Genomic DNA, 27,631 nt, shown 5'->3' with positions numbered 1-27,631 from the left:
CATTGCACTCCACGAGGAGCCTGCGTGGCATTAAACGTATCTTATAAAACAATCTTAACATAAATCACTAGTTAACTACACATGGTTTATCTAGCTTGTCCTGCGTTGCATATACAGTGGGGCAAAAAAGTATTTAGTCACCCACCAATTGTACAAGTTCTCCCAATTAAAAAGAAGAGGCCTGTAATTTTCATCATAGGTACACTTCAACTATGACAGACAAAATGAGAAAAAACATCCAGAAAATCACATTCTTGGATTTTTTATGAATTTATTTGCAAATTATGGTGGAAAATAAGTATTTGGTCAATAACAAAAGTTTATCTCAATACTTTGTTATATACCCTTTGTTGGCAATGACAGAGGTCAAATGTTTTCTGTAAGTCTTCACAAGGTTTTCACACACTGTTGCTGGTATTTTGGCCCATTCCTCCATGCAGATCTCCTCTAGAGCAGTGATGTTTTGGGGTTGTTGCTGGGCAACACTGACTTTCAACTCCCTCCAAAGATTTTCTATGGGGTTGAGATCTGGAGACTGGCTAGGCCACTCCAGGACCTTGAAATGCTTCTTACAAAGCCACTCCTTCGTTGCCCGGGCAGTGTGTTTGGAATCATTGTCATGCTGAAAGACCCAGCCACGTTTCATCTTCAATGCCCTTGCTGATGGAAGGAGGTTTTCACTCAAAATCTCACGATACATGGCCCCATTCATTCTTTCCTTTACACGAATCAGTTGTCCTGGTCCCTTTGCAGAAAAACAGCCCCAAAGCATGATGTTTCCACCCCCAAGCTTCAAAGTAGGTATGGTGTTCTTTGGATGCAACTCAGCATTCTTTGTCCTCCAAACACAACGAGTTGAGTTTTTACCAAAAAGTTATATTTTGGTTTCATCTGACCATATGACATTCTCCCAATCTTCTTCTGGATCATCCAAATGCTCTCTAGCAAACTTCAGACGGGCCTGGACATGTACTGGCTTAAGCAGGGGGACACGTCTGGCACTGCAGGATTTGAGTCCCTAGCGGCATTGTGTGTTACTGATGGTAGGCTTTGTTACTTTGGTTCCAGCTCTCTGCAGGTCATTCACTAGGTCCCCCAGTGTGGTTCTGGGATTTTTGCTCACCGTTCTTGTGATCATTTTGACCCCACGGGGTGAGATCTTGCAGGGAGCTCCAGATCGAGGGAGATTATCAGTGTTCTTGTATGTCTTTTATTTCCTAATAATTGCTCCCACAGTTGATTTCTTCTAACCAAGCTGCTTACCAGTCTTCCCAGCCTGGTGCAGGTCTACAATTTTGATTCTGGTGTCCTTTGACAGCTCTTTGGTCTTGGCCATAGTAGAGTTTGGAGTGTGACTGTTTGAGGTTGTGGACAGGTGTCTTTTATACTGATAACAAGTTCAAACAGGTGCCATTAAAACACGTAACGAGTGGACAGACAGAGGAGCCTCTTAAAGAAGAAGTTACAGGCCTGTGAGAGCCAGAAATCTTGCTTGTTTGTAGGTGACCACATACTTATTTTCCACCATAATTTGCAACTAAATTCATAAAAAATCCTACAAATGTGATTTTCTGGATTTTTTTTCTAATTTTGTCTGTCATAGTTGAAGTGTACCTATGATGAAAATTACAGGCCTCTCATCTTTTTAAGTGGGAGAACTTGCACAATTGGTGGCTGACTAAATATTTTTTGCCCCACTGTAATCGATGCGGTGCCTGTTAATTTCTCACCGAATCACAGCCTACTTCGACAAACAGGTGATGATTTAACAAGCGCATTTGAGAAAAAAGCACTGTCATTGCACCAACCATAAACATCAATGCCTTTCTTTAAAATCAATACACAAGTATATATTTTTAAACCTGCATATTTAGTTAATATTGCCTGCTAACATGAATTTATTTTAACTAGGGAAATTGTGTCACCTCTCTTGCGTTCTGTGCAAGCAGAGTCAGGGTATATGCAGCAGTTTGGGCCGCCTGGCTCGTTGCAAACTGTGTGAAGTCCATTTATTCCTAACAAAGGCCGTAATTAATTTGCCAGAATTGTACATAATAACAACATAATATTGAAGGTTGTGCAATGTAACAGCAATATTTAGACTTAGGGATGCCACCTGTATTTCACTGAAAGAATAAACGTTTTGTTTTCGAAATGATAGTTTTCTGATTCGAACATATTAATGACCAAAGGCTCATATTTCTGTGTGTTATTATGTTATAATTAAGTCTATGATTTGATAGAGCAGTCTGACTGAGTGGGGGTAGGCAGCAGCAGGCTCATAAGCATTCATTCAAACAGAACTTTAGTGCGTTTGCCAGCAGCTCTTCACAATTTTTCAAGCATTGCGCTGTTTATGACTTCAAGCCTATCAACTCCCGAGATCAGGCTGGTGTAACCGATGTGAAATGGCTAGCTAGCTAGCGGGGTGCGCGTTTCAAACGTCACTCGATCTGAGACTTGGAGTGGTTGTTCCCCTTGCTCTGCATGGGTAACGCTGCCTAGAGGGTGGCTGTTGTCGATGTGTTTCTGGTTCGAGCCCAGGGAGGAGCGAGGAGAGGGACAAAAGCTATACTGTTACACTGGCAATACTAAAGTGCCTATAAGAACATCCAATAGTCAAAGGTATATGAAATACAAATCGTAGAGAGAGAAATAGTCCTATAATAACTACAACCTAAAACTTCTTACCTGGGAATATTGAAGACTCATGTTAAAAGGAACCACCAGCTTTCATATGTTCTCATGTTCTGAGCAAGGAACTTAAACTTTAGCTTTCTTACATGGCACATATTGCACTTTTACTTTCTTTGTTTTTGCATTATTTAAACCAAATTGAACATGTTTCATTATTTATGTGAGGCTAAATTGATATATTATATTAAGTTACAATAAGTGTTAATTCAGTATTGTTGTAATTGCCATTATAACAAAAAAAAACAAAAAAAAAACACCTGTCCGATTAATCGGTATCGGCTTTTTTTGGTCCTCCAATAATAGGTATCGGTATCGGCGTTGAAAAATCATAAAGAAACACCAATATATAGTGTCTTAATAGGGTGTTGGGCCACCAGGAGCCAGAACAACTTCAATTACACCTCAGGACATTATCCACACGTGTTACGAGAAATTCCATAATTTGGTGTTTTGTTGATGGTGGTGGAAAATGCCATCACAGGTGCCACTCCAGAATCTCCCATAAACGTTCAATTGGGTAGATCGAGTAGAATACTACGAAGCAAGCTACAGTAGATCAACTTAGACTTTTATAAAGCTAGCCAGCTTCAGTTTCAGATTCCACGTCATGCTTTAGCTGTACTACGACAGTGGATGTTGCTTGTCCGCCTGCCGTGAACTCAAGCAGGCTTGAAACTGCGAGTGCATGTTGCACATGGCTAGTCCCACACTAAACTCTTCATTGAGACTAGGCTGGTGTTAATAGGGCTGTTACGGTGACCATATTATCTCCACACTGGCAGTCACGAGTCATGACCGCAGTCAAATTCCACGTGACTTGATTCACGGAAAGTAGGTTTCTCCAAAACTGCACTCCGATGCTGCTGATGGTCATTAGTAGCCTACCAAACTTGCCAAAGGCCAGTCGCTAATAGCCTGGTTCTCAGAATACTATAGCCCCTCTAATCACACTGACATAAATGTGATTGAAAATCAAATTTAACACTTCACGAGAGCCCTGGCATTCAGAATTTGAGTGGAATAGAATCACCTGTTGCTCAGCGAAAGCCAGTTCCTGATCGCTGGTTGATGCATAGAATTATATACGTTTCCTATAAGGCCATGTAGCGCAACATTTCTATAGGCTATGCAAGTGCATACTGATGACGTCTTTTCCCCCGTTCCGACAGGTGCATGATAATGCCCCATTCTAAATCAAAACTTAATTTAACATATACTAAATAATATATATGTCAAGACAAGATAAAACTGAGAATAGTCTGTGTGAGAATATTATCACTTGTGAATGATAACCCAGCGTTTGCAATTTAGGTCAAGAAACAGCATAGGATTATTTTTTCCCCCACAGACGTTTTCTAATTATAGTCACATGCATCATGTAGCCTATATGTTTTGATTAGGTTTAGTTGTGATACAAAGTGGCCGATAGTGCTAAGCAATTAACCAAAATATCGGCTATTTTTAGTTTTTTTTAAAGTAATTGACCGACGTCAGTGCAATTATTTGAATTCCATAATCGTTGCGTATTTTTTCCTGTGAGCTCGATGTGTCGTTTCTGTAGAGATAAATCAGATCAAGTCTGAAGTGTGCAATGTGGTAGGGAGGTGTAGTTTCCAACAGGCCAATATTCAACATGGTTAATTACCATGTTTTCTGCACTAAAACTACAGTTGAGTGATGGGTCGTCCGCGAACGAATTGGAAGGTGAACCTTGGGAGCCGGTTCGCATATCAGAAGAGCCGAATCAATTTATAAAAAAATATACAAAAATTAAGATATGAATAATCAAAAGATTGAAATGAATAGAATTAACTTATTCAAAGATCGAAAAAAGAAATAAAACAATATAGGCCTAAATGCTCAAGCGCACACACACTCATTCTGACTGTCTGGTCAGACTAACAGCCTCACCTGTTGTTCCTGTCAATCAGACACGCAGTGTCAACCAATGAACCAAAGATGCGTGAGGGAGGGCCGAGCCAACTCACTCACAGTCAAATCAAATCAAAATGTATTTGTCACGTGCACCGAATACAACCGGTGTAAACCTTAGTGAAATGCTTACTTACAGGCTCTAACCAATGGTGTGAAAGAAGAAAAAAAATGGTGTGTGTGTGTAAGTAAAGAAATAAAACAGTAAAAATTAATTTAAAAATAACGGTAGCAAGGCTATATACAACCAGCTGTTAGTCAGGCTTATTGAGGTAGTATGCACATGTAGGTATCGTTAAAGTGACTATGCATATATGATGAACAGAGAGTAGCAGAAGAGTAAAAAGAGGGTTTGGCGGGTGGTGGGACACAATGCAGATAGTCCGGTTAGCCAATGTGTGGGAGCACTGGTTGGTCGGGCCAATTTAGGTAGTATGTACATGAATGTATAGTTAAAGTGACTATGCATATAAGATAAACAGAGAGTAGCAGCAGCGTAGAAGAGGGCTTGGGAGGGGGCACACAATGCAAATAGTCTGGGTAACCATTTGGTTACCCGTTCAGGTGTCTTATGGCTTGGGGGTAAAAACTGTTGAGAAGCCTTTTGTCTTAGACTTGGCACTCCGGTACCGTTTGCCATGCGGTAGTAGAGAGAAAAGTCTATGCCTGGGGTGGCTGGGGTCTTTAGCAATTTTTAGGGCCTTCCTCTGACACCGCCTGGTGTAGAGGTCCTGGATGGCAGGCAGCTTTGCCCCAATGCTGTACTACTACGCTCTGAAGTGCCTTGCACTTCGGAGGCCGAGCAATTGCCGTTCCAGGCAGTGACGCAACCAGTCAGGATGGTCTCAATGTTGCAGCTGTAAAACCTTTTGAGGATCTCAGGACCCATGCCAAATCTTTTTAGTTTCCTGAGGGGGAATAGGCTTCGTCGTGCCCTCTTCACGACTGTCTTGGTGTGTTTGGACCATTCTAGTTTGTTGTTGACGTGGACACCAAGGAATTTGAAGCTCTAAACCTGCTCCACTACAGCCCCGTCGATGAGAATGGGGACGTGCTCGGTGCTCCTTTTCCTGTAGTCCTTAGTCTTGGTTACGTTGAGGTTGTTATTCTGGCACCACCCGGCCAGGTCTCTGACCTCCTCCCTATAGGCTGTCTCGTCGTTGTCGGTGATCAGGCCTACCACTGTTGTGTCGTCAGCAAACTTAACGACGGTGTTGGAGTCGTGCCTGGCCATGCAGTCGTGGGTGAACAGGGAGTACAGGAGGGGACTGAACATGCACCCCTGGGGGGCTCCAGTGTTGAGGATCAGCGTGGCAGATGTGTTGCTACCTACCCTCACTACCTGGGGACGGCCTGTCATGAAGTCCAGGATCCAGTTGCAGAGGGAGGTGTTTAGTCCCAGGATCCTTAGCTTGGTGATGAGCTTTGAGGGTAATATGGTGTTGAACGCTGAGCTGTAGTCAATGAACAGCATTCTCACATAGGTGTTCCTTTTGTCCAGGTGGGAAAGGGCAGTGTGGAGTGCAATAGAGATTGCATCATCTGTGGATCTGTTTGGGCGGTATGCAAATTGTAGTGGGTCTAGGGTTTCTGGGATAATGGTGTTGATGTGAGCCATTGCCAGCCTTTCAAAGCACTTCATGGCTACGGACGTGAGTGCTCTGGGTCTGTAGTCATTTAGGCAGGTTGCCTTTGTGTTCTTGGGCACAGGGACTATGGTGGTCTGCTTGAAACATGTAGGTATTACACATGGTCAGGTTGAAAATGTCAGTGAAGACACTTGCCAGTTTGTCCGGGCATGCTCTGAGTACACATCCAGGTAATCCATCTGGCCCCGCGGCCTTGTGAATGTTGACCTGTTTAAAGGTCTTGCTTACTTACATTGGCTATGGAGAGCGTGATCACAGTCGTCCAGAACAGCTGGTGCTCTCATGCATACTTCAGTGTTGCTTGCCTCGAAGCGAGCATAAAAAAAGGCATTTAGCTCGTCTGGTAGACTCGCGACACTGTGCAGCTCTAAATAGTTTGCAAGCCCTGCCACATCCAACAAGCGTCAGAGCCGGTGCACTAGCATTCAATCTTAGTCCTGTATTGATGTTTGTCTGAGGGCATAGCGGGATTTATTGTAAGCGTCCGGATAAGTGTCCCGCTCCTTGAAAGCAGCAGCTCTAGCCTTTAGCTCGGTGCAATGTTGCCTGTAATGCATGGTTGGGATATGTACATACGGTCACTGTGGGGACAACGTCGTCGATACACTTATTTATGAAGCCGGTGACTGAGGTGGTATACTCCTCAATTTATCCAACGCGATTTCAGATAATTCCAGGTATTCTCCTGCAATTGACAGCCCAAATTCCTACAGCAGGGTCCTGTCACTGGACAGGTCCAAGAGGGAGTCCTGTAGCTCCGATGACAGGTAGCTGGCAGCGGTGATGGCAATGAATGGTTGTCGGATCCAGTCGTTTTTGTGCGTCTCCTCTTGAAAGTACCTCCAGAAATGTCCAATAAGTCCTCGGAGGTGATGAGCGATCCTTGCCTTTGTGGCATCATCCAGGTGCAGTTAATTTTCCTCAAGCTCATGGAGTCCAGTGAACGATCTCCACACTCCCCTCTGGAGGAACTTTCCAGTGCGTCAGCTTCTTCACAAACCCCTCAACTTTGTCGGGGCTTATGACAATGTTGGTATTTGGGCCTTGTAGTGTCATGTTAAGTCCATTAATTCTATCAATTAATTCTGCAAAGTAGGCTAGGTTTGACAGTCATTTAGGATCCGTCAGGCATTCTGCATATCCAGTAGGAATAGGCGTACTTCATCTCATTTCAAATAGACGCAGCAGCACTTTACCTTGCGAGACCCACCTGATCTCAGAACGCAGCAGTAATCATTTGTGCTCAGATCCCATTTCTTGGCACAGGACAGCAAATAGTCTGGTATTCATGGGGCTTGCCTTTATGAAGTTCACTATTTTTATTACCGTTTGAAGCACGCTACTAAGCCCATTATCAAGGGCCTTGGAAGAAAGATCTTCCCTGTGTATAACATAATGAGTGAATACTACGTGTGGTGCAATGGCTTGTACCTTTGCCTTCAGGCCCTTATGTTAAACCATCATAGAACCAGCCCTATCATTGCACACATCTCCTAACATACCCCCTCCTCAAGCATTTTTTCATCAAGCCAGTTGAATATATCCTGTCCAGTGCATGTCCCCTCAAGTGCACTGCAAATTAACACATCTTCATGTAGTTGCCCGTCACAGCAGTATCTGATGATACGAGAAGCTGAGCTGCATGCAATATACAGTATCAGTCAAAAGTTTGTACACCTAATTTTGTTTTATTTTTTACTATTTTTCTACACTGAAATAACATATGGAATCATGTAGTAACCACAAGTATTAACTTTTTCGATATAGGGGGCACTTTTTAAATTTTTGGATGAAAAACGTTCCCGTTTTAAACAAGATATTTTGTCACGAAAAGATGCTCGACTATGCATATAATTGACAACTTTGGAAAGAAAACACTGACGTTTCCAAAACTGCAAAGATATGGTCTGTGAGTGCCACAGAACTGATGTTACAGAAAAAAAAACTGATAAAAATACAATCAGGAAGTGCCGCATTTTTTGAAACCGCCTCATGGCAATGACTCCTTATATGGCTGTGGAGGAGCTAGGAGTCAGCTTACCTTTTCCACGTTTTCCCCAAGTTGTCTGCAGCATTGTGACGTATTTGTAGGCATATCATTGGAAGATTGACCATAAGAGACTACATTTACCAGGTGGTCGCTTGGTGTCCTCCGTCGCAATTATTGTGTAATCTCCAGCTGCAGTATTTTTCCATTTGCCTCTGATGAGAAACCGACTGCCAGGAATGATTTTTCATCGAATAGAATTGTGAAAAACACCTTGAGGATTGATTCTAAACAACGTATGCCATGTTTCTGTCGATATTATGGAGCTAATTTGGAAAAAAAGATCGGCGATGTAAGTGACTGCATTTTTATTTATTTTTCTTAGCCAAACGTGATGAACAAAAACAGAGCTATTTCTCTTACACAAATAATATTTTTGGAAAAAATTAACATTTGCTATCTAACTGAGAGTCTCGTCATTGAAAACATCCGAAGTTCTTCAAAGGTAAATTATTTTATTTGAATGCTTTTCTTGTTTTTGTGAAAATGTTGCCTGCTGAATGCTAGGCTTAATGCTATGCTAGGCTATCAATACTCTTACACAAATGCTTGTGTAGCTTTGGTTATAGCATATTTTGAAAATCTGAGATGACAGTGTTAAAAAGCTAAGCTTGTGTTTCAATATATTTATTTCATTTAATTTGCGATTTTCATGAATAGGAAACGTTGCGTTATGGTAACGAGCTTGAGGCTATGATTACGATCCCGGATACGGGATTGCTCGACGCTAGAGGTTAAACATATCAAATATATTTTGATATGAGATTCTTCCAAGTAGCCAACCTTTGCCTTGATGACAGCTTTGCACACTCTCTGCGTTCTTTCAACCAGCTTCATGAGGTAGTCACCTGGAATGCATTTCAATTAACAGGTGTGCCTTATTAAAAGTTAATTTGGCTCAAATGCATTATGAAAGAAATGACACAATCAGTTGTGTTGTGACAAGGTATGGGTGGTATACAGAAAAGCCCTATTTGGTAAAAGACCAAGTCCATATTATGGCAATAACAGCTCAAATAAGCAAAGAGAAACAACAGTCCATAATTTCTTAAAGACATTTAGGTCAGTCAATCATGAAAATTTCAAGAAGTTTTAAAGTTTCTTCAAGAGCAGTCGCAAAAATCATCCACGCTATGATGAAACTGGCTCTCATGAGGACCGCCACAGGAAATGAAGACCCAGAGTTAACTCTGCTGCAGGGGATAAGTTCATTAGAGTTAACAGCACCTCAGATAGCAGCCCAAATAAATCCTTCAGAGTTCAAGTAAAATATATCTCAAAATCAACTGTTCAGAGGAGACTGTGAATCAGGTCTTCATGGTCAAATTGCTGCAAAGAAACCAATTCTAAAGGACACCAATAATAAGAAGAGACTTGCTTGTACCAAGAAACACGAGCAACAGACATTAGACCGGTGGAAATCTGTCCTTTGTCTGATGAGTCTAAATTTGAGATTTTTGGTTCCAACTGCTGAGTCTTTGTGACACGCAGAGTAGATGAACAGATGATATCCGCATGTGTGGTTCCCACCATGAAGCATGGAGGTGGTGGTGTGATTGCTGGTGACACAGTCAGTGATTTATTTAGAATTCAAGACGCACTTAACCAGCATGGTTACCACAGCATTCTTCAGCGATACGCCATCCCATCTGGTTTGCGCTTAGTGGGACTATCATTTGTTTTTCGATTGTACAATGACCCAACCACCTCCAGGCTGTGTAAGGGTTATTTGACCAAGGAGGAGAGTAATGGAGTTCTGCATCAGATGACAAGGCCTCCACAATCATCTGACTTTAACCCAATGGAGATGGTTTGGGATGAGTTGGACGGCAGAGTGGAAAGAAAAGCAGCCAACATGAAACTGGTTGAGAGAATGCCAAGCTGTCATCAAGGCAAAGGGTGGCTACTTTGAATAATCTAAAATGAATTTGTATTTGTTTAACACTTTGTTGCTACATGATCCCATATGTATTATTTCATAGTTTAGATGTCTTCACTATTATTGTACAATGTAGAAAATAGTAAAAACAAAGAAAAACCCTTGAATGAGTAGGTGTCCACACTTTTGACTGGTACTGTTATAAATCACTGTGTGTTTAGTACCTGCTTTTGGCCAAGAAAATCTTGGTCTTTGTGAAGGAAAAAAATCCACAGGTTTATCGGTGTGCGTTGTGTGTTTGGTGTGTGTATCACACCCACACACACACACTGTAAATGCCTCTTCAGTTTCACTGGCTTCAAACTGTAGTTTGCTAGCACATCCACAGCACATTGTGGATGTGGATCCCCATCGACCATGACACGTGAAACCATACTGAATGTAATCATCTTGATAATTCTGTAGCTTTGCTGAATTTGAGGGTCAGCTTATCCTTGCGCTTCTTTCCCACTGGCATTAGGGTCTCTCCCACCAGCCTCTCCCACCAGCGTCATTATCAGATGGCGGTTCATCAGTTGTAGATTCACCCTCATTATTGGTTGGATTGTCTTTATTTTTGTTAATCAAATTGTGTCGGAGACTCTGAGAACAGGGTAGCTAGTTCGAAAATTTGCGCCAATTTGGGGAGGTGGTCGACGAGTTCAAAAAATATTGACTGCCCCCACTATTAAATCAGCTTTTAAACTACGCCCATAGACGCAAAAAAGGAAAATGACTAGTTTTTGTGATTTTTTGTTGTGGTTGCATTTGTTAATCTCTTTACCCCACAGTTCAGGAACCACTGGTGTGTGTCATGGAAAAAGCAGGTGTTCTTAATGTTTTGTATACTCGGTAAAAATAAAACCAATACATTTCAGTATTAGCCATCATAGGTAAGATTGATCTTAACCAGGGTCAGATATCTGGTCTTAGGTGATGGTTGGATATTGGTGGCAGCTTTACCTTTCTTGACTTTGGGAACGGTGCCGTCTGGACAGCTGCAGGAAGTAGTGCTCTCGTTGCTGGTGACGACCACCTCCACACAGCCGACATGACCCTCCACCTCTGGGCTTCCACAGGCCTTGCAGCCTCTTCTCTCCACAGACTCTAATGAAGCCTGTATGGGAGCATAGTATATGTCAGAACAGTATTATATTATTGTTAATGGGATGACCACAGGAAGGGGTGGCAGTAGGGCTGTCCCAGACAAAAACAATCTTGGTCGACCGAGTCATCTGTTCTTTCGACTAATTGATTGGTCTATATTTTGTAACATGTATTTTTCCATATATAGACACACCCCACGTTTTAATAAAATCAACTATATGCAGGCTACTGAGCTTGTCTGATCATTTTTAATCACAGTGCTTAAAGGCAAATTAGAGGGAGCCAGAGATTAATATCGCCTAATCAGAAGAAAAATACCTGTGCCCAGATTCACAAAACCTTCTTAAAAGCAATTTCTTCTTTACTGTAGACTTAAGTTATGCAAAGTTGCTATTCCTCAAAAAGGTTCTTAGACATTCTCTTGCGCTATTTCTTATGTTTCTCCTTAAGCAAAAAGTTAAGAAATTTGATTCTTGAAAATAAACTTATTGGAAATGTTGTTAATTCCAAGATAGCTAAACCCTTTGTCTTAAATACAGGGCAGTGAGAAAAAAAGTTCTTTAAGGCAATTGAACATGTTTAATTCACTCAAACTTCTTCTGAAAGTTTCAGTATTGATTATTTTAAATCCAAGAACATGTTTTAGAACAGTAATCTCAGTAAGAAATATGCTAACATGATTGCCATTGCTAGCTACCTAAAACAGTTGCCTAGCAACAAACATCTTAACATTTATAAGATGATATTTGAGAAGTTCGTAAGAAAATCATTCAATCTTAAAATATTGTTGGGGAATTGAACTGACTATGTTATGAACTTCCTATTTTTTTTCTTCTTAACAACCGTACGTTTTTGCGCAAGAAGTGTTTTGTGAATTAGTGCCCTGTTCCCGACCTTCTGCCTTTATGCTCCAGAAGTGTCTGGTAATTCGGCGACACCAGAGGCCTTTTCCATTTGGACTGCCAATTCATCGTACCATTTCTACTGATTTGCAGGCCAGTTATGTTTTTCATATGCACATTTTCGTGGAACAGTTTAATTTAACATGTACAATCAAGTCATCATATCTCACAAGTCAATGTCATGTGCAGGTAGAAAATATAAAGTATAAAAATCACATTGGCTACGCATGGCCTGTCTGTAAGGAACTTGAACATTTTTATCAACTGTAAACTTGGTCCTGCAAACTTACAACATAGTATAAAATATTCTGGGCCCTCAGTTTCCAGTGAGCTCCTGACAGACACAGCTAGAGGCTATTTGCGCAAGGGATAAGAAGTAATTAGGTAGGACTATTTTATGACGTTTCCGCCAGATTAGAGCACCACTTCCCCCCCCCCCTTTCATAATGAGTGATTATGAAAAGGAGAGAGCTGGAAAGATTTTTCAAATAGGTACGTTGAGGGACTATTGTCATTCTCAACGGATGTAAAAAGACTTTGTTTACTTGCCGTTAAATTGTTAAGACAAATCAGAAAACACCATCAGATCCCCAGACAGGCACATTTAAAGGCTTATATTTACACGCAGGCCAGGTTGCTTAGGCCTATTTTATGGGTAATCAGGTGCGTTTCTCACAAGTGTAGCATAGGTTGTGCACTCCGCAAACAACGTGTCCACTCCAATAATGACAACGATAAGACTAATAGTAATTTTAACGTATTAACAGAAAAGACAGTAACCAAACAAACGTAAATGAGAAATGATTGGAATTAACGGTAAATGTAGGCCTACTACTGATGTGGCATCCCGGGGCCTCCGCAATGGTTTAGTCCACTCAGACAGGCGTCAAGTGCCATAACAAAAATAATACGTGACTGCTCGGACAATTAAAAAAATATATATATTTGTTGATTAAAAGCATATCGATAATATATATATATATTTTTTTTAATTGTCCGAGCAGTCACATGTATTCTTCTTGTTATGGCACTTGACGCCTGTCTGAGTGGACTAAACCAAAGTAAAAAATAAAAATTTACTTAAAAAAAAAATAATATTTAACTAGGCAAGTCAGTTAAGTCAGTTTAGAACAAATTATTTACAATGACGGCCTACCACGGCCAAACCTGGACGTCGCTGGGCCAATTGTGCGCCACCCTATGGGACTCCCAATCACAGACAGATGTGATACAGCCAGGATTTGAACCAGTGACTGTAGTGGCACCAGTTGCACTGAGATGCAGTGCCTTAGACCGCTGCGCCACTTAGGAGCAAATAAATAAATAAAAATATACAAAATCGACCAGTCGACTAAATCTGTTCAGCCCTAAGTGGCAGCGTTATGGGCAGGGAGAGTTATGGACTTACAAACACTGTATGACCATTTGAAAGCCATTAGTTGCTATTTAAACCTATGGATGCCAAACACTATGGATGCCAAACACTGAGTGTGTGAATAATAAAAAGGTCACAAATAGAATGCTTTAGTAATCTGGTAATAACATGGTTAGCTTGATAATGAAGAACCTGGATAAAGGTTCACCACAGAATGCGGAACAAGTATGCCAGACAAGGGCATGTGGGGACAGTTTCCTAAACAGACTCACTGGTATTTCCCTGTTGTCATACTGCCTTATAGTACTCCTGTCGTGAGTGGAGAAAAACATTACCTCATCCAGACTCTTCTCCTTGCCGTCGGACATGTTGAAGCCACACTTGTTTTTTCGTCTGTTCTTCTTCTTCTGCCTCTTCTTCTCCTGCTTCAGCTCCTTGGCCCTCTCCTCCTCCGACAGCTCTTCACACAGCTGCTCCAGACGACTGATGCCTTGCACCTTCTCCACCGCCATCTGGGGAAATGGGTGTTAACAGGTTGTTATAGTGAAAATTTGTGAAAATATAGTGAAAATTAATTTTAAAAAAAGGTTGAATGTTGACTCAATACACATAGTGAGGAAAAAAGTATTTGATCCCCTGCTGATTTTGTAAATTTGCCCACTGACAAAGAAATATAATTTTAATGGTAGGTTTACTTGAACAGTGAGACAGAATAACAAAAAAAATCCAGAAAAACATGTCAAAAATGTTATACATTTATTTGCATTTTAAATGAGGGAAATAAGTATTTAATAAGTATTTGACGTGCTCAATGCGATTGAGATCTGGGTTCTTCGCTGGCCATGCAAGTTCACTGAACACTGACATTCCTGTCTTGCAGGAAATCACACACAGAACGGGCAGTATGGGTCATGTCAGGATGAACCAGCAGGAACGGTACCACATGAGGGAGGTCTTCCATGTAACGCACAACGTTGAGATTGCCTGCAATGACAACAAGCTCAGTTCGATGATGCTGTGACACACCACCCCAGATCATGACGGACCCTCCACCTCCAAATCGATCCCGCTCCAGAGTACAGGCCTCGGTGTAACGCTCATTCCTTCTACGATAAACGCAAATCCGACCATCACCCCTGGAGAGACGAAACCGCGACTCATCAGTGAAGAGCACTTTTTGCCAGTCCTGTCTGGTCCAGCGAATGTGGTTTTTTTTCCCCATAGGCGACGTTGTTGCCGGTGATGTCTGGTGAGGACCTGCCTTACAACAGGCCTACAAGCCCTCCGTCCAGCCTCTTTCAGCCTATTGCGGACAGCCTGAGCACTGATGGAGGGATTGTGTGTTCCTGGTGTAACTCGGGCAGTTGTTGTTGCCATCCTGTACCTGTCCCACAGGTGTGATGTTCGGATGTACCGATCCTGTGCAGGTGTTACACGTGGTCTGCCACTGCGAGGACGATCAGCTGTCTGTCCTGTCTCCCTGTAGCGCTGTCTTAGGCGTCTCACAGTACGGACATTGCAATTTATTGCCCTGGCCACATCTGCAGTCCTCATGCATCCTTGCAGCATGCCTAAGGCACGTTCACGCAGATGAGCAGGGACCATGGGCATCTTTATTTTGGTGTTTTTCAGAGTCTGTAGAAAGGCCTCTTTAGTTAGTGTCCTAAGTTTTCATAACTGTGACCTTAATTGCCTACCGTCTGTAAGCTGTTAGTGTCTTAACGACCAGTCCACAGCTGCATTTTCATAAATTGTTTATGGTTCATTGAACAAGCATGGGAAACAGTGTTTAAACCCTTACAATGAAGATCTGTGAAGTTATTTGGATTTTTACAAATTATCTTTGAAAGACAGGGTCCTGAAAAAGGGGACGTTACTTTTTTTGCTGAGTTTACAATGTTGAGCCATCCTCATTTCTCCTATCACAGCCATTAAATTCTAACTGGTTTTAAAAATCACCATTGGCCTCAGATAATCTTTACCATCGTGTCACCGAGTTGTTGTAATTCTGCAGCATATGTACATTATCCCAGGGTTGTTGGCAGTCACAATGTAAGTAACCTTATTTATGTCCCTCACTATCAGTATAAGCAATTTGGCAGTACGCCCAGAAAATTGTTTTGAGAACCGAAAAGGGTGTCTCAGTTTCAAGGTCTCAGCTTGGAGAGAAGAAGCCTCGTGAGGTATTGGCCTGTCACATGCATGAACCAAACGTTAATGATGAATTAAAAAGCTAAATCATGTAAATATAATCTAATCTGTCAGGAGCTCTGCTGCTTACACAGACGTGAATTACTTGGTGCATTAAGTTTGTTGGAACCTCTCCAGCATGCTGATAATAAAGAATGACTCATTTAAGATTGACTTCTGGTGTCCCTGGTGGTCATTTCCATGACAAAAAGGCAAACTCCACTCCATCATTCATTGAATCAGATGGCTCATTCATCACAAAGCCCACTGATATTGCAAACTACTTTACTGATTTTTTCATTGGCAAGATAAGCAAACTTAGGGATGACATGCCAGCAACAAACGGTGACACTACACATCCAAGTCTATCTGACCAAATTATAAAAGAAGCATTGTACTTTTGAATTTCTTAAAGTAAGTGTGGAAGAGGTGAAGAAATGATTGTGGTCTATCAACAATGACAAGCCACAAGGGTCTGACAATCTAGATAGAAAATTACTGATGTTAATTGCAGATGATATTGCCACATCTTCAATTTAAGCCTGCTAGAAAGTGTGTGCCCTCAGGCCTGGAGGGAAGCTAAAGTCATTCCTCTACCCAAGAATAGTAAAGCCCACTTTACTGGCTCAAATAGCCGACCAATCAGCCTGATACCAACCCATAGTAAACTTCTGGAAAAAATTGTTGGACCAGATACAATGCTATTTCACAGAAAACAAATTGACAGACTTTCAGCATACTTATAGGGAAGGACATTCAACATGCACAGCACTTACACAAATGGCTTTGATTGGCTGAGAGAAATAGATGATTGTGGGGGCTGTCTTGTTAGACTTCAGTGCGGCTTTTGACATTATCGATCAGTCCGTTATGACTTTACACCCCTTGCTATATTGTGGATAAAGAGTTAACTGTCTAACAGAACAGAGGATGTTCTTTTATGAAAGCCTCTCCAACATAATCTAGGTAGAAGCAGGAATTTCACAGGGCAGCTGTCTAGGCCCCTTACTTTTTTCAATCTTTATTAATGACATGGCTGAGTAAAGCCAGCATATATACACATATGTAGGTGAATGACAACACTTCAGATACAACAGCGAGTGAAATTACTGCAACATTTAATAAAGAGCTGCAGTCAGTTTCAGAATGGGTGGCACGGAATAAATCTGTCCTGATAAATAAAAAAAAATGGGGGGGGGGGGGGGGGGGACAAATCCTTCACTAAACCGCAACTAAATCTGGTAATGAATAATGTGGAAATTGAGCAAGTTGAGGTGACTAAACTGCTTAGAGTAACCCTGGATTGTAAACTGTCATGGTCAAAACATGTTGCTGCAACAGTAGCTAAGATGGGGAGAAGTCTGTCCATAATGAAGTGCTGCTCTGCCTTAACATTATCAACAAGACAGGTCCTACAGGCCCTAGTTTTGTTGCACCTGGACTACTTTTCAGTCGTGTAGTCAGGTGCCACAAAGATGGAGTTAGGAAAATAACAATTGGCTCAGAACAGGGCAGCACGGCTGGCCCTTAAATGTACATGGAGAGCCAACATTAATATGCATGTCAATCTCTCATGGCTCAAATTAGAGGACAGATTGACTTCATCAATACTTGTTTTTGTAAGTATTGACATGTTGAAGGCAGTAGCTGTCTGTTTAAACTACTATCACACAACTCGGACACCCACGCATATCCCCCAGTCCAGAGCAGACTTTGAGAGGCACACATTACTACATAGAGCAATGACTACATGGAACTCTATATTCCACATCAGGTCACTGATACAAGCAGTAGAATCAGATTTTTTTTTGACTGATAAAAATACACCTTATGGAACAGCGGGACCTGTGAAGAGATATACACAACACATGCACACTACACACATGGATTTTGTATTGTAGATATGTGGTAGTAGAGTAGCCTGAGGGCACACACTTCATGTTGTGAAAAGTTATGAAATGTAATTTTTATTGTATAGAACTGCCTTAATGTTTCTGGACCCCAGGAAGAGAAGCTGCTAATGGGGATCCTTAAAAAATACATCACTTCCATCAACAAATGTCTGATACATGTCACTTCAACTTGTTATCATGTCATGCAGCTGGCAGTGTATAACAAACCTCAGCTCGTTTGTTGGTGTTCTTTTTAGTATGTTATTGGGTGGAAAAAATATATAATTTGATCATAAAAAAACTAAAATAAATAAACAAACCTCAAAGCTTTTGCGTAGAGTGTTAATGCCAAGGTAGAAGAGCATCTGCCAGGTTTGCTCCTCTGCCCTCAGCTTCAGCCAGATTCTGTGCAGCCGCTCGTACAGGTGGATGCCCAGGCAGGTCAGCACTTCCTCTTGAGCAATGTCAATGGTCTTAGCGTGCCGCTCTCTACGTCTAAGAACAGATCTTCATTGTAAAGGGTTTAAACACTGTTTCCCATGCTTGTTCAATGAACCATAAACAATTAATGAACATGCAGCAGTGGAACGGTCATTAAAACCTCTGGGATATGGTCAAGTTTCCTGAATTTCCACCTAACTGACATGCCCAAAGTAAACTGCCTGTTACTCAGGCCCAGAAGCCAGGATATGCATATAACTGGTAGCATTGGACAGAAAACACTTTGAAGTTTCTAAAACTGTTCAAATAAATGTCTGAGACTAACAGAATTGATATGGCAGGCGAAAATCCAAATCGGATTTGTTTTTGAGCTCCCAGGCTCTTATAATGGGAACCTATTGTTTCTATGTAAATCCATCTCCCAGATAGCAATTCCTATTGGCTTCCACAAGATGTCAGTCTCTATTCAAGGTTTCAGGCTCGTTTTTTGAAAAACTAACAAGTATTTGGAGTTTTGGTGAGAAGAACAGATCAGTCTTTCTGTGCGTGAGGGAGAGGGCGCCCGCATACTAATTGTCTTTTCCTATTGAACATACTACTTTCCGTATGAAATATTACAGCTCATTTACATTTGAGTACCTGAGGATTAAATAGAAACGTTGTTTGACTTATTTGGACGAAGTCTAGCAATAGCTTTTTGGACTCCTTGGATTACTGAAATCGATGGCACCAATTAAACTGACTTTTTGGGATATAAAGAAGGATTTTATCTAACAAAACGACCAGTCATGTTGTAGCTGGGACCCTTGTGATTGCAAACAGAGGAAGACCTTCAAAAAAGTAAGTGATTTATTTAAAATTGCTATTTGTGATTTTATGAAGCCTGTGCTGGTTGAAAAATATGTTGTGGGGTGCCGTCCTCAGACAATGGTATGCTTTCGCCGTAAAGCCTTTTTAAAATCAGACAACGCAGTTAGACTAACAATAATTGAAGCTTTTACATGATATAAGATACTGTATGTTCATGAATGTTTAATACTACGATTTTTTATTTGAATTGCGCGCCCTCCAATTTCACCGGATGTTGTTGACTGGTGTCCCGCTATCCCTATTAGGAAACTAACAGCTTACAGACGGTAGGCAATTAAGGTCACAGTTATGAAAACTTAGGAAACTAAAGAGGCCTTTCTACGGACTCTGAAAAACACCAAAAGAAAGATGCCACGGGTCCCTGCTCCTGTGTGAACGTGTCTTAGGCATGCTGCAAGGAGGCATGAGGACTGCAGATGCGCTGTGAGACGCCTAAGATAGAGCTACAAGGAGACAGGACGGAGAGCTGATCGTCCTCGCAGTGGCAGACCACGTGTAACACCTGCACAGGATCGGTACACACCCGAACATCACACCTGCGGGACAGGTACAGGATGGCAACAACTGCACGAGTCACACCAGGAACGCACAATCCCTCCATCGGTGGAACGCACAATCCCTCCATCAAACTGTCCGCAATAAGCTGAGAGAGGCTGGACTGACGGCATGTAGGCCTGTTGTAAAAGGCAGGTCCTCACCAGACATCACCGGCAACGTCGTTGCCTACGGACACAAACCCACCGTTGCTGGACCAGACAAGTGCTCTTCACTGACGAGTTGCGGTATCGTCTCACCAGGGGTGATGGTCGTATTCGCGTTTATCGTAGAAGGAATGAGCGTTACACCGGGGCCTGTACTCTGGAGTGGGATCGATTTGAAGGTGGAGGGTCCGTCATGGTCCGGGGCAGTGTGTCACAGCATCATCGGACTGAGCGCTTGTTGTCATTCATTGAAGGCAATCTCCACACTGTGCGTTACAGGGAAGACATCCTCTTCCCTCATGTGGTACCCTTCCTGCAGGCTCATCCTGACAATGCCACCTGCCATACTGCTCGTTCTGTGCATGATTTCCTGCAAGACAGGAATGTCAGTGTTCTGCCATGGCCAGTGAAGAGCCCGGATCTCAATCCCATTGAGCATGTCTGGGACCTGTTGGATCGGAGGGTGAGGGCTAGGGCCATTCCCCCCCAGAAATGTCCGGGAACTTGCAGCTTCGTTGGTGGAAGAATGGGGTAACATCTCACAGCAAGAACTGGCAAATCTGGTGCAGTCCATGAGGAGGAGATGCACTGCAGTACTTAATGCAGCTGGTGGCCACACCAGATACTGACGGTTACTTTTGATTTTAACCCCATCCCCCTTTGTTCAGGGACACATTATTCAATTTCTGTTAGTCACATGTCTATGGAATTTGGTCAGTTTATGTCTCAGTTGTTGAATCTTATGTTCATACAGATATTTACACGTTAAGTCTGCAGAAAATAAAACGCAGATGACAGTGAGAGGACGTTTCTTTTTTTGCTGAGTTTATATGGTCTTTAACAAGCAAACAAAAAGGTAATGGAAAAACTACAACTAAGCTAGTATATCAGAAGGATACGGGCATATTTTATCATACTTTACTACATGTTTATAGAACATAAGAAAAAGTAGCAGTTTACATACTCATAACCTCCGGTGAACTCGGGCTCGGCCCGGCCCAGGAGGTGGGCGATGAAGTCCGTCTCGCAGCAGACATGGACGTGGCGCTCGTTGGGGCAGCAGCGGATACCCTCGTACAAGGCAGCGCAGTAGCCCTTCTCTTTAGTGCAGTCCAGCTCCCCTACCAGGATGTTGTATGCTCTCAATACCTTGTTCTTGCAGTCAGTACAGAACCTGAAAGGAAGAGGGAAGGAACAAAAGGAAAACACGGTAGCAGTAGTAAAATATATTTTCACAGTCTAAGTTACATTAAGGTGTTATTACATAAGTAACATTACTCTAACTAACCTGTGTTTGCGCAAGTATGTTTCCAGGGTTTCCAGGAGGCAGGCACCGTCAATCAGAACGACCTCATCCCTGCACTCCTGAGACATGAGCTCCCACACCTCCATCCAGCTTCCCCTGTGAGCAGCAAACCACCCATAACTACTTCAGACTGGCGCTAACTAGCTAGCATTCAGAAATGTCACTTAAACTCTTAAAGAACAAGCTGTTTGCTTTGCTACATACCTGCTGGGGGACTGAAAAGGGCCAAAGTGAAACGCGACGTTACATCTGCGGTCTCTCTTGGCTCCTCCATCTTTGTCTTTCTCTAAACCTAGCCCTTTGTCTACGCTCCCTTCTCCTCTAAAGATTCATAGAGACATCTCAAAGACACTTCAATACATCACAAAATACTCTTACTACAGCTTCAAATGGCCTAGTCTGACCAATAGGTGGACATACAGCTTACATTTAAATTTACCAGAAATGAGAGAACAGGCTTCACAACTTATTCCTCTAGAATTGTATCGTCATAAACATTATTGCAATTAAGTCCAATACAGCAGTTACAGTGCATTCAGAAAGTATTCAGACCCCTTCAGTTTCTTTGCTAATGTATATAAAAACTGAAATATCACATTTACACAAGTATTCAGACCCTTTACTCAGTACTTTGTTGAAGCACCTTTGGTAACGATTACAGCCTCTCGTCTTCTTGGGTTGAAGTCCGGCCACTCAAGGACATTCAGAGACTTGTCCCGAAGCCAATCCTTGGCTGTGTGCTTAAGGTCGTTGTCCTGTTGGAAGGTGAACCTTCGCCCCCAGTCTGAGCTCTCTGGAGCAGGTTTTCATCAAGGATCTCTATGTAATTGACTCAGTTCATCTTTGCCTCAATCCTGACTAGGTTCCTAGTCCCTCCCGCTGAAAAACATCCCCACAGCATGATGCTGCCACCACCATGCTTCACCGTAGGGATGGTACCAGGTTTCCTATTGATGTGGCGCCTTTTGGCAAACTCAAAGCAGGCTGTTATGTGCCTTTTACTGAGGAGTGCCTTCCGTCTAGCCACTCAACCATAAAGGCCTGATGGGAGGAACTTCCAGCACTCCACAGAGAAACTCTGGAGCTCTGCCAAAGTGACCACCAAGTTCTTGGTGCCCTGACCAAGGCCCCTGGTTGCTCAGTTTGACCGGGCGGTCAGCTCTAGGAAGAGGCTTGGTGGTTCCATATTTCCTCCATTTAAGAATGAAGGCCACTGTGTCCTTGGGGACATTCAATGCTGTAGAAATGTTTTGTTACCCGTCCCCAGATCTGTGTGCCTCTACACAGTCCTGTCTCAGAGCTCTACGGACAATTCCTTCGACCCCATTTCTTGTTTTTTGCTCTGACATGTACTGTCAACTGTGGGACCTTATATAGACAGGTGTGTGTGCGCCTTTCCAAATCATGTCCAATCAATTGTGTTTACCACAGGTGGACTCCAATCAAGTTGCAGAAACATCTCAAGGATGATCAATGGAAACAGGATGCATCAGAGCTAATTTTCGAGTCTGATAGCAAAGGGTTTGAATACTTATGTAAATAAGTTGTTCTTTTTCTAATAAATTTAAAAAAAAATATATATATATATATATATATATATATATATATATATATATATATATATATATATATATATATATATATATATATATATATATTTTTTTTTTCCTTTTTTCGCATCAATATTGTGTGTAGATTGATGAAGATTTTTATTTATTTAATCCATTTTAGAATAAGTCTGTAACCTAACAAAATGTGGAAAAAGTGAAGGGGTCTGAATAATTTCCAAATGCACTGTAGATAGATGATAAATAGTGTCAGTTAATGTGACTCACCCCAGTGGCTTAGGTTTGTGTGTGTCTAAGGAGTGCAACTGGCAGCGTTTATTCTTTTTGCTTTTTGGAATGGCGTCGATCATGTCATTCAACTTTGACCTACAAAAAAATAAAAAATAAAACATTTATTTCTGGCACATTTACTAATACTGTAGTAGTTGTAAGAATATTTTGAAGATAACTACACAATGCAGAGAACTAAAAGTCAATAGAATATTAATGATGAATGGAAAGTGGTTTCTGTAACAGGGGATTAATTATCAATGGGTTAGAGACATGGGAGGAATTTGTCTACACAGTGGGGAGAACAAGTATTTGATACACTGCCGATTTTACAGGTTTTCCTACTAAAACAAAAATCCAGAAAATCACATTGTATGATTTTTAAGTAATTATTTTGCATTTTATTGCTTGACATAAGTATTTGATCACCTACCAACCAGTAAGAATCCCGGCTCTCACAGTTTTTCTTTAAGAAGCCCTCCTGTTCTCCACTCATTACCTGTATAAAAGACACCTGTCCACACACTCAAACAGACTCCAACCTCTCCACAATGGCCAAGACCAGACAGCTGTGTAAGGGCATCAGGGATCAAATTGTAGACCTGCACAATAGGCAAGCAGCTTGGTGAGAAGTCAACAACTGTTGGCGCAATGATTAGAAAATGGAAGAAGTTCAAGATGACGGTCAATCACCCTCAGTCTGGGGCTCCATGCAAGATCTCACCTCGTGGGGCATCAATGATCATGAGGAAGGTAAGGGATCAGCCCAGAACTACACGGCAGGACCTGGTCAATGACCCGAAGAGAGCTGGGACCACAGTCTCAAAGAAAACCATTAGTAACACACTACGCCGTCATGGATTAAAATCCTACAGCGCACGCCAGGTCCCCCTGCTCAAGCCAGCGCATGTCCAGGCCCGTCTGAAGTTTGCCAATGACCATCTGGATGATCCAGAGGAGGAATGGGAGAAGGTCATGTGGTCTGATGACAAAAAATAGAGCTTTTTGGTCTTAACTCCACTCGCCGTGTTTGGAGGAAGAAGAAGGATGAGTACAACCCCAAGAACACCATCCCAACCATGAAGCATGGAGGTGGAAACATCATTCTTTGGGGGATGCTTTTCTGCAAAGGGGACAGGACGACTGCACCGTATTGAGGGGAGGATGGATGGGGCCATGGATCGCGAGATCTTGGCCAACAACCTCCTTCCCTCAGTAAGAGCATTGAAGAGGGGTCGTGGCTGGGTCTTCCAGTATGACAACGACCCGAAACACACAGCCAGGGCAACTAAGAAGTGGCTCCGTAAGAAGCATCTCAAGGTCCTGGAGTGGCCTAGCCAGTCTCTAGACCTGAACCCAATAGAAAATCTTTGGAGGGAGCTGAAAGTCCGTATTGCCCAGCGAAAGCCCCAAAACCTGAAGGATCTGGAGAAGGTCTGTATGGAGGAGTGGGCCAAAATCCCTGCTGCAGTGTGTGCAAACCTGGTCAAGAACTACAGGAAACGTATCATCTCTGTAATTGCAAACAAAGGTTTCTGTACCAAATATTAAGTTCTGCTTTTCTGATGTATCAAGTACAATAAAATGCAAATTAATTACTTAAAAAAATCATACTATGTGATTTTCTGGATTTTTGTTTTAGATTCCGTCTCTCACAGTTAACGTGTACCTATGATAAAAAAAATTGACCTCTACATGCTTTGTAAGTAGGAAAACTTGCAAAATCGGCAGTGTATCAAATACTTGTTCTCCCCACTGTACATTGAGCCTGAAATAGGATACTTGTTATTTGGCCATTGGTCCAGTTTTAATTTAAGGAATTCTAATTGGTCAACCACATACTAGGGCTGGATTATAAAACTACATCCTGTCCCTTTGTTCTGTGGAGAGAATCACTGAGGACAAGGGAGAATGAACATCTACCTCTCAGCATAACATCTATGATTTGTCTTCTTTGAATAAACCTATTCTCCCCCCCCAATTTGCTTTGGGGTCTGTGTTATTGAAGAGTAACAACTGCTAACACGGTGTCGTGACCAACAAGAAAAGAAAAACTCAACTGTGTTGATCCAGGGAAAAGAAATAGGGCTGAGCGCAACCCACGGGATTCAAATCTTAATCTTCTGATTGACTGCTAACAGATTGTTGAGTGAGTCTAGACCAATATCATTTAAAAATAACCAAAATCAGTGCATGCAATGAATGATACCCATCTGTTATGTATTAGGTTTGAGTCCTTTGTTTGCTCTGTTACGGGTTTGTTATCTCTCTATTATAGGGGTTCAATTCCATTTTGGGAAACCTTGTTGCATAGGAGTTGCTCATTTTTACACGTGTGGGTAATGTAAGCCTTGAACAAGCTTTTGAAGATAACAGGTTTTATGGGTAAGCAGGCCCTACAGAGACAATATGTGTTCTATAGAAAGGAGGTTTTAGTCCTCAAGGTTTTTTCATTTCAAATATAGATATATTATACAACTTTTGAAGTTAATGGCATTACATTAAGTGAGAAAACCACTCTGGAAAAGGGCTGAACAGCTCCTCCGGATGTGAGCATGATAAATATTTTAAAATCACTGTCTAGCGATATGAAGAACCATTTCAAAGCAGAGAAGTGTAGGCAAGAGATAAATAAATATTCTGTCATTGTTGACAAAGATGGAATCTGTCTGATGGACAAAAAACGTGGATGAAAAAATACAGAGAATGTCTAACTCGTTGACAAAAACAAGATGGTCTTTATCTGTATTAAAAGTAGTAAGGAAGAGGGATGAGAAATTCGGACATTGCAGAAAGATAAAGATAGTTTGAGAGCTCTTAGTGAACTGACAAAAACCTTTAAAAAGGACAAATTCAACAACTACAGGAAAGGGTTGTAAAAACAGACTTGGCCCCAACATGTGGACCCTTTGTTCCCTCCATCTATCCTCACACTGAGTTGCGCAAGGCAGATAAGGTTTCAACCATCTGGTCAGCACTACCTGGCTTTGAGTCAACAGATACTGACAGCGGTGATGAACGATGTCTTAGGCCAACCAGAACACAGGCTGCAAAAAGGTAGTAAAGACAAACCTCCAGTGACAGTAATCACATAAATCATCTCCAAAACAGTTGGATGAATGGTCAAAAACTTTGAAACATCAACAAGACGTGGGTATGAAGACATGGTACCATTTGAAGCGTTATAAGAAACTCTACAATCAACATCCTTATGATGGTGTACACATGGTGTACTTGAAGAAAAGGTTTATAGAGCTGTGGGTGGTGAAGAGCAAGATGTGGCCGATGGATGGAGAGCCATACATGTTTTCCTTAAGGGCCTTACCAATGCAACCACCAACTGGGGAGAGAGAACCAAACGTGTTCAAAAACCGAAAATAACCATTTGTTGAATATGAAGAAAGGTTTAGAGCAGAAGTGGTTAGACGTGGGTGACCCGACATAGAAGAAGCACTCAATTCCTCTAAAAATGGGGCAAATCACTCATCAGCTGATGCAATCCAAACATGATGATTTGCGAAATCACACATGATGATTTACAACTACGGACTGGGAGAGAAAATTACGGCGACATCGTCGACAGGCTGTCAGGTTCCGAGTGAAACCAAAAACTACACTCATTCAGCAGAAGAGAAACCTGGTGTGCCATTATTGTGGGATTTCTGGTCACTGGCAACAAGACGGTCGGAACAGAAAACGTGTTCTTATGAGGAATGACCAGGGTAAGCAGGGTCCATCTCAGGGGAAACAGGAGTAAAACAGTTAGAGAGGCAGGTCCTCACCAGACATCACCAGCAACAACGTCGCCTATGGGCACAAACCCACCGTCGCTGGACCGGACAAGACTGGCAAAAAGTGCTCTTCACTCTTTTTTTCTCACCATGGGTGATGGTCGGATTCACGTTTATCGTCGAAGGAATGAGCGTTACACCGAGGACTGTACTCTGGAGCGGGATCGATTTGGAGGTGGAGGGTCCGTCATGGTCTGGGGTGGTGTGTCACAGCATCATCGGACTCAGCCTCTTTGTTCAGGGACACATTATTCCATTTCTGTTAGTCTGTGGAACATGTTCAGTTTATGTCTCAGTTGTTGAATCTTATGTTCATACAAATATTTACACGTTAAGTTTGCTGAAAATAAACACAGTTGACAGTGAGGACATGGCTTTTTTTTGCTGAGTTTATATGTCCAGATATGAAACAGACAACCATTATCAATTCATATTGGTCCAATGAAGATTGATGCAAGGGTGTGGATAGGCTCATTTGAACAACCTATTTTAGGCCTTGATGTTATTATGCAATTTGACCCTACACTGAACATTTCTGAAGGGAAGGTGACGGGGCACTACAGTTCAGAACCGTCCCATTTGGACTACAAATAAACATGTGGAACTTTGGATATGGAACCAGTGTGGTTGACAGGTGTTGGCCCGCATTGCACAAAACGATATCCAAATTAGCAAGAAAACTACAGATGCTACTATAGTAGTGAATGTAGATTCTGCAGAACAGTGGTTTATACTCTTGACAATCAATCGAGCTGCACAGGTCACAGCTGCTCATTGGAACAAATGGTTGACGGTGTTGGAGGCTCCGCACATGATACAACGTGGCACACCATGTAATCCAGCGACTCTGATGCTTCCTCCAGATACATTACTTGAACACGACTGCTGCGAGTTTGTTTTGGATCAGCTCTCTGATGGGTTTATTAAGAGTCATCCATGGGAAAAGCCTGAGTTTATCTTACACACAGATGGTTC

General features: G+C 42.0%; 1 protein-coding gene across 47 annotated transcripts in view; it reads right to left on the bottom strand.

The window, feature by feature from the left end:
- The window catches only part of LOC110537846 (gametogenetin-binding protein 2), a 41,481-nt gene that overhangs the window by 2,137 nt on the left and 11,713 nt on the right, over nt 1-27,631 (bottom strand). For 13 of the 47 annotated variants that reach the window (XM_090192864.1, XM_090192882.1, XM_090192871.1 and 10 more), the window contains 7 exons: nt 22,863-22,961; nt 21,232-21,348; nt 21,010-21,123; nt 20,686-20,895; nt 18,030-18,204; nt 13,963-14,139; nt 11,207-11,360 (listed from right to left, as the gene is read on the bottom strand). In XM_090192864.1, coding sequence (XP_090048990.1) covers nt 11,207-11,360; nt 13,963-14,139; nt 18,030-18,204; nt 20,686-20,895; nt 21,010-21,123; nt 21,232-21,348; nt 22,863-22,961 — 1,046 coding nt within the window. Of the gene's footprint in view, nt 1-11,206; nt 11,361-13,962; nt 14,140-18,029; nt 18,217-20,685; nt 20,896-21,009; nt 21,124-21,231; nt 21,349-22,862; nt 22,962-23,298; nt 25,990-27,631 lie in introns of those variants that run through there. The other 34 variants (XM_036937881.2, XM_090192879.1, XM_036937883.2 and 31 more) reach the window with 8 other exon arrangements.

Source organism: Oncorhynchus mykiss, chromosome 12 (genome assembly GCF_057628025.1).
Source record: "Oncorhynchus mykiss isolate SJ-2025 chromosome 12, ASM5762802v1, whole genome shotgun sequence".
Classification (NCBI taxonomy): domain Eukaryota; kingdom Metazoa; phylum Chordata; class Actinopteri; order Salmoniformes; family Salmonidae; genus Oncorhynchus; species Oncorhynchus mykiss.
The sequence above is the reverse complement of the archived record's forward strand: the minus strand, read 5'-3'. Positions and strand labels throughout refer to the sequence as shown.